We start from the raw sequence: 7465 nt of genomic DNA on the forward strand, positions 1-7465 counted from the left end.
TTGAAATATCTCACGTTCGTCAGTTTTATTCAGTCAACTTAAGTCAACATCCTTCAACGTTTGTTGATACAAAGAAGATATCTGATTTATAGTTTATATGATAAATAAACAAACGGCTTGTGATAGTGCGTGCGTGCGTACGAGACTCTCGGCTCCCATACCCCGATCAGACGGCAAGCTTTAAAGTGCCGGGTAGGTATGCGGGTATAAGGACAGTATCGCTGGGTGAATAAATGTAATGGAAAGAAAAATAGAACCCCCCCCCCCCCCCTTTATTGTGATATAAAAAAGAAATCGATTACCATATTGTTAGAATCTTCGTTGACCATCAGATCGCTAATCAATATCAAGGGTCAACTGACCAGTATTTGATTAATCAAATATCCGGGGTTTTTTTATAGCCCTATTTAAAAGATATATGTAGAGGTATCAAAATGATTGAAGAAATACAATAAGATAAAATATGTCTTACAAATTAGAAGTTATTTTACAGGAGTATATTTAGTGCAGTTCTCAGTAGGGCCCTAGTAGTAAACGACCTTCACCTTCGTAATGGCATGCCTCGCTGGTACGTTATCCTAGATAGTAAAAATTATGGAGATGAAATCGTCAAATTACAACCCCTTAGCCACGTGTGATCAAACAAGAAGACGTTATTTATTCATACAGACGAAAAAAATATATAGTGCGGTGATTAAAAATGATTTATTACCTTACAATGAAGAAAATATCCGCATAATAGAAAGAACCAAAAGCTAAAGTCCACATAGAGAAATAAAATTGACACAACATATTTTAAACAGAAATCGGAATTCTTCGTATAAAGTTTATGTCCGATACTACGGCACTGCGCGCCTCTGTTCACTTGCCATGCTTCGTTTCTTCGGTACACGCAAATACATTCCGAACTTCTCCTCCGTTCAATGGCTGATTGATCTGTTTTAAAAAAAAATGGATAAATCTAACACGATCACCTGATCTCCGGGATACACAAATCTCAACCTGGTATCGGGGAAAAATCAATGGTCAGGGGAATTGGGACCACGCATGGCATTAGCAACACCTCTTTTGTAGAGTTTCTTATATATGAAGGAAATATCGGCATTTTGATTGGCTCAGCGTATTCTCTCACAACCAAACAAATAGCGGCGAGCAACCAGGTACAGTCATTCAATGTTACAATCACTTGTGCTTCAAACTAAGGGATTTACAGACACGCAAAATGATAACGCACGTGCTTTTAGTTGTATTGGTGATTTGTTTAATCTACTTTTACAGGTATGTAAGATTTTATTCATGATGTTTTTTTTTTATTTCTTGCATATTTCTGTGCACTAATTTAATTCATTTAAGCCAGTGTCATAAAATCTGCTTGACGCCTATGAATGAAATGTAGTTTTACTACGGTCATACTATGATAATATATGTCAAAGTTTTAATAGAGTTTTGGGGGCTCTCATTAAACTTTCAAGTAACTTTAATTGCTTGATTCATTAAAAGATGTAAATTGATACTCATACATATATATTTTTTGTCTTATGATGAATAATGAAGCGAGAAATATATCTGCATCCATTTTCACCCACATTTTATTTCTGTTGGCTCTAATATTAAGTAATTTTCATTTGCAGACAAAGGAAAGAAAAAATGCAGATTTTTGAAAAAATGGGTATACCGGGTCCAAAGCCAAACTTTTTATTTGGGAATTTACTCGCATTTTGGAGAATGGTAAGTTTTTTTCCCTCCAAATAAGGACTCTTTTGCAGACAAAATTCATAGCAACAAATGTAATTATCAATAAACATTTTATTAATGCATGATTTTTTCTTATTACAGCCATTATTTAAAAAATATCAGGAATGGTACAGAGAATATGGAAAGACTTTCGGGTAAGGAAACCGTCTGTTGCTGTTACAAAACGATAATCAAGTCTAGTTTAAAAAAAAATTCAAAGTACAAGGTTCTGATTGTACTAATAAACTTGCTTTTTATTCAGATATTTCGAGGGACCTACTCCAGTCTTAGTTACAGCAGATGTAGAGTTATTACAGCAAGTGTTCGTGAAACAATTCAAGAAATTCCACGCAAGAAAGGTAGAGAAATAATCAAAATTCAAAAATCGGTTTATTTAATTAATGCCTTAGTTATTATTTTTTGATGTTACTCCTCTCCATCCTTAATCAAATTCCTTTAATCCGTCGTCTAAGGATGAAGTAGATTATCACGGTTTTTTAACTGGCAATGTCAAACCATATTTACGTAATTCAAGAATGTTGGAAGCAAGATAAATTTAACTGAGAAGTTTCCGCTTTTAATTAAAACTCTTATGCAGTTAACCAATTATATCTTTAAATATCTATTCTGATATATTCGACTTTAAAAAGCATGAGCGCCTTACCTCGTGAGCAAAGTAAACGAGCACGACCAAAATCTTTTTATATCTGAGACTCTAAAATTAAGAATCATGAATGAACCGCTTTCAAAATTGGCAGATAAGGAAATTTGTAGTGTCAAAAGTCCATCATCTTCTTACACTTGTAAGGGGGGCGGACATTCAGCAAAAAATTAAAAATAGTTTTACAGGCCTACCCCCACAACATTGATTTGATTCCAATTGATTTCTCTTGACAGGTTTTTCCCGTTCAAGTGGATCCAGATAGTGATGAAAATGTCCACATGTTTTTTGCAAGAGGAGAAAGATGGCGGCGGCTGAGGTCCATTGTTAATCCTGCTTTTAGTTCAACAAAGATGAGGACGGTAAGAAAAAACAAATATTTCTCAAAAAAATCAATAAAGAGGAAAATATTTTTTACATAATATTAAATATGCTATAGACGTGAGAGAAAGATAATAAAAGGGAGGAAAAATGAGAGAGAGAAAACAGGATTAAATGTTTTATTGCGCTTTGATTGTCCTTAATCTCCTTATGGCTGATGTTCCATTATTCTTCATATTGAGCGTTTAATCGCTATCAATCTTTATATGTCGTGGGTGGATATGATTTGTATTGGCGGTAAAGAATCTAAATTAAGAAAAAAAAAATCACAAAAGGCACACCAACTGGGAGAAAAACTCTCCAATATCAATATTTGTCTAAGTAAACACAGCGAGTCTGGCGTTTTAGTTTCATAAAAAGTTTTTGAAAATCAATGCTCACCTTTCCCTGATTGCGTAGTTAATTTTAGTAATATTTAATTTGTTTTATTTTTTTTTCTATCGACAGATGACGCCTCTAATTAATCATCGAATTGACCAACTTTTAGACATTGTCGATGACCACAACGTCAACGATAGGAGTTTCGATAGTTATGAGTAAGTGGTCCCACACCTTTCTTTCTCTTCACTTGCCAGCTTGCTGGCCTTTATCAATGGATGTATATTTGGTTCCCATCACGAATGTATGATTACCGGGTACTTGTTTACATTTCGTGAGTGAAAAATCACGCTAGAACGGCAAATATACGTCACCGTGTTAAAACAATGATCGATTGGCTAGACTTTTTACCCCTGTCGTGAGAAATGGACAATCTTATTAAAATATTTCTCTTTTGTCTCATTTTTAGGCTGTTCCAGAGACTTACGCTGGACACTATTGCCGATTGTGGCTTTGGAATGAATACGAACGCTCTCATAAATAATGATGATGAATGCATCAAGAATTGCCGAGGGGTTATAAGAGATACCACCAAACGCCCCATTCTCTTCATGCTCGGATGTACGTATTCAAATTTTCCTGCCTTCTAAATGATTTTGACTTGAACTACCCTTGGGGTTACAATAGAAATCTTAAAAGGTGTAGAAATACATTTTTATATGTGCATTTCTTTCATTGCAGTTATTTTCCCAGCGCTTCACCGTCTCTGGATCACTATATACAACTTCATGCACTTTGTATCATTTAACCCCGTTTTCTGTCTAGAAAGCTCGATGAGAAAAATCATCCGCAACCAGAAGAAACAAAAGGTAATTATAACGGTCCTTTTTTTTTTTTTTTTTTTTTTATAGAAAAAACCTAGACAAAACAATTTCCACTTCTAGTATTTTAAGAATTTCTTTATCAGGGCGTTCTTTTTATTTGATTGTTTTCTTTTTTTCCAGCCTTCAAAATCCAACCTTTTGGAACTAATGTTGACGTCAGAATTTAACCCCGACGCAGACGAAATCGATGTAGGCGACGTTGACCAGCGAGATAACGTGGTCAAACGGCGTCTTCTGACCAACGAAGAACTCGTGGCCCAGTGTTTATTGTTCTTGTTAGCTGGGTACGAAACCACCAGCACAACATTGGCTTACATCATGTACGAAATGTCTGTCAACCCCGAAGCGCAGAAAAGACTTCAAGAAGAAATCGATGAACTTTTTCCAGAAAACGTAAGCTATTGTTTATCGGTCTTCATTATCACATTTCTAACTCGACCTTTTGATGAAGTTATTATTATAAAAGCTTATAAATACACTTGTATATGACTCATATTTTTTTCATACTATTTTAGGCGGACAATCCAAGCTACGATCAAATTCAGAAAATGGAGTACCTCGATATGGTCTGGTGTGAAACTTTACGGAAATACCCATTAGCAAGCACGTAAGTATCCTTCAATATTTTCTTAATATCCACAAGAAGTGAAACATTCAAACCAATAAGATAAACTCGTTGAAAAAAATCATTATATAGGTGTATTTTTTACATTTTCAGGGTCGTTGCACGACAATGCATGGAAAGTTGCACAGTTAATGGCATTGATATCCCAAAAGGAATGCTAGTCCAAGCTAATGTCTGGAGTGTACACTATAACCAAGAACATTGGGTCGAAGACACTCAGAGATTCATTCCTGAAAGGTAAGCATACGTCTTATATAACGGGAGGCAACTTTTTTTTATAGTCTTCGAAAACACCATTCAACGAGCCAAAAAAAAGACGAAATATTTTTGTGTGTATTTTAACAAGGTCTCTTTTGTACTTTCTTCAGATTTACGGAACAAAGGAAATCCGAGAGACATCCGTTGGCTTGGATGCCGTTCGGAAGTGGTCCGAGAACATGTGTGGGACTTCGATTAGCGCAACTGGAAGGCAAGATGACAATCATTCGTATGCTTAAAAAATATTCATTCGTTCCTTCTGAAACCCAAGAAATTCCAATCCAGTGTGTGGAAGGGGCAACCATTCTACCAAAAGATGGGGTCAATGTGCGAGCCGTTATGAGAAGTTCCTAGATGTTTTCTTCGCAAAAAGGGGAAGGAAATATAAGAGCCCAGTATTACACAGAGATTAAAAAACGTTTACCCGTCCGTCGCTTGCCAACAATCTATTTACACTATACTTGACTTTGTGAGCCATCCATATGTATACTGAAAGCATTTGTTTTATTTTGTGTGTGAAGGTCACATATAGTGACGCAATTTGAAGGTCACGTATGGTGACGCAATTTGACGCAAAAGTTGTATTTATTTGTTGGTTGACATCCACATTGCGTGTTGTGTTCGTGTGAGTGTGTGTTCCTCTGTATGATTGGTGTATTTTGACGAACGAATGTATTTATTGGTGTAAAAGTGTATGCATGTATAATTATCGCGTGTAAGTGAGAGGAAGTATGAAAGCTTGTCATGTTCATTTATATGTTCTACTTCAAGATTGTTTACAGTGTTCCGTATGATTATATGTAACTGCTGTTGAATGATTGTGACCGAGGGAATTTTTCCCCCTCGGAATTGTATGCTCTCTTTCTGGAGGTTCCCGTTCAGTAGTACGAAATACTTTCTGCATTTAAGACTATAATCTCTTTCTTGTAAAAAGCCAAAGTAACCGCATTATAAATTTGAAGCATTAGACTATACGTACACCTGTTTTATCGCTACTGAACGAAACCGGAAGTGTATTTTGTCCACCAGGGCAGCATTCAGTTTCATGACAAGTTGACGCAATTCTCACATCATGTAAATGAAAATGTTTCATCCATGAACAAAATCAAGCTCATATTTGTGAGTTGATACTACTAGTCTTTCAAAATATTATGTTTATTTATTGTTTATTTATTTATTGAAAATAAAATGAATATGAAAAAAAAGAAATATTTATTTTTCTTATTGATTCAGTGGGTTAACTAGAAAGAAAAGTGTCATTTTCTAGCTACGCGAGCGCAAATTTTATCGTCTTTAGTTTGCAAAATTACATGTTTCAAAGCAGTGTATTTAACATAAAATTAAAGAGAAATATATATAAATAACGTCAACGTAAATGACAGTTTGTGAAATACTCGATAATTTCTAATCTAACGTATTCTGTATTATGAAATGTAATTGTTCTTACGTACATATACAATGTATATCTAGAACTTACGAACGTGTTATTTTTTTTCTATCGATTATCAAAACTCATAAAAAGATATCAAAACAAAGGAAATTCATAATAAATATTATAATTAATGTTTCTGCACAATGCAAATTCCTGTCGTCAACAATTCAACGAACAGTGAAGTGACGTCATTCGGAGGATGCACGCATCTTTGGTTCTTCGTATGCAGCTAGTAGAGTTACGCACACAAAGTTGTACAAGATGTAAGCACGGCTTGTGGCTTTTTCCTGTCCGTAGGGAACGATCGAGAGCAAAAAGAGGCCAATTGATCTGAAACGAACGACTTCCGGTTCGTCGGTGCGCTAACGTATTGAACGTAGCTTTCTCTTTAATCGAGAGTTTATGTGTCCCCGTTTCGTTCCGCAGCATTGATTAATGTTGATGCTTGCAATCTCCAGCATTATTAGAATTGTGAATGAATTTAAAACTAAAAATCCATGCTCAATATATTCCACCAACGCACCTGGTGTATAAATAGCGCTTCTCTTTTGTACCTAGCTCATTTGTTCAAAAACATCTCTCGAGGCGCTTAATGATATCGGGACCAGTATCCAGAAGCGAAATCGGCCTCCGCATTCGTTTGAAGACGGGATACTCTTGCTCTTAGTTGAATACAACATAAAGAGTATGTAGTGATGATGGTCGATTATGCCCTATTATGGCATCAAGCACCACGAGAACTTGTATCCATGCACAACATATTAAAATGCAAAATATAAAACGGTGATGATACAGTGTCGTCAAGAGAATGTCAGACGCACATTCAAAGTCATTGGACGTTATTTCGATATGTCAATCGGTAGTAAACGAGTGTTCACCGCGTATAAAATGCCCAAATGGCAACGCATCATAACGTAGATAAACCTACTTGTTGATGCAAATCGTCTTTAAGTCTTACTGACAAATAATAACGTAATTAAATGGCATTTGTTGAATACGTTTTTTATAACGACGGGGGATTCTCTCGCTATTAATTGAGGTGGATCATATTTCTGATGAACAGATTTCATTGACTTGCATTTACTTAAACAAATTACTCATAAAAAATAACAAAAAGTTCGCCGTGTAGGCATTATATAGATGCCTATCTGGATTGAAAATGTCGCTTATAG

The 7465-nt window shown here is 35.4% G+C and overlaps 1 protein-coding gene across 1 annotated transcript; it reads left to right on the forward strand.

Moving 5' to 3' along the window:
- The first annotated feature begins 317 nt into the window (after positions 1 to 317).
- Positions 318 to 6061, forward strand: LOC128180842 (cytochrome P450 3A24-like). Its single transcript, XM_052849000.1, has 12 exons — positions 318 to 1278; positions 1632 to 1728; positions 1837 to 1889; positions 1997 to 2093; positions 2632 to 2757; positions 3224 to 3312; positions 3564 to 3715; positions 3836 to 3963; positions 4099 to 4371; positions 4494 to 4585; positions 4697 to 4840; positions 4972 to 6061. The coding sequence occupies exons 1-12, from the start codon at positions 1223 to 1225 to the stop codon at positions 5213 to 5215; spliced, it is 1551 nt and encodes a 516-aa protein (XP_052704960.1). The 5' UTR covers positions 318 to 1222; the 3' UTR covers positions 5216 to 6061.
- Positions 6062 to 7465: the final 1404 nt, after the last annotated feature.

The sequence above is a fragment of the Crassostrea angulata genome, chromosome 4 (assembly GCF_025612915.1).
Source record: "Crassostrea angulata isolate pt1a10 chromosome 4, ASM2561291v2, whole genome shotgun sequence".
Lineage (NCBI taxonomy): Eukaryota > Metazoa > Mollusca > Bivalvia > Ostreida > Ostreidae > Magallana > Magallana angulata.

Bases quoted from the DNA above. Each gene is read 5' to 3' on its own strand.
- LOC128180842 (XM_052849000.1), top strand. From the start codon at position 1,223: ATGATAACGCACGTGCTTTTAGTTGTATTGGTGATTTGTTTAATCTAC. The intron at 1,729-1,836 runs GTAAGTTTTTTT...TTCTTATTACAG, and splicing joins TACTCGCATTTTGGAGAATG to CCATTATTTAAAAAATATCA. The intron at 2,094-2,631 runs GTAGAGAAATAA...TTCTCTTGACAG, and splicing joins AGAAATTCCACGCAAGAAAG to GTTTTTCCCGTTCAAGTGGA.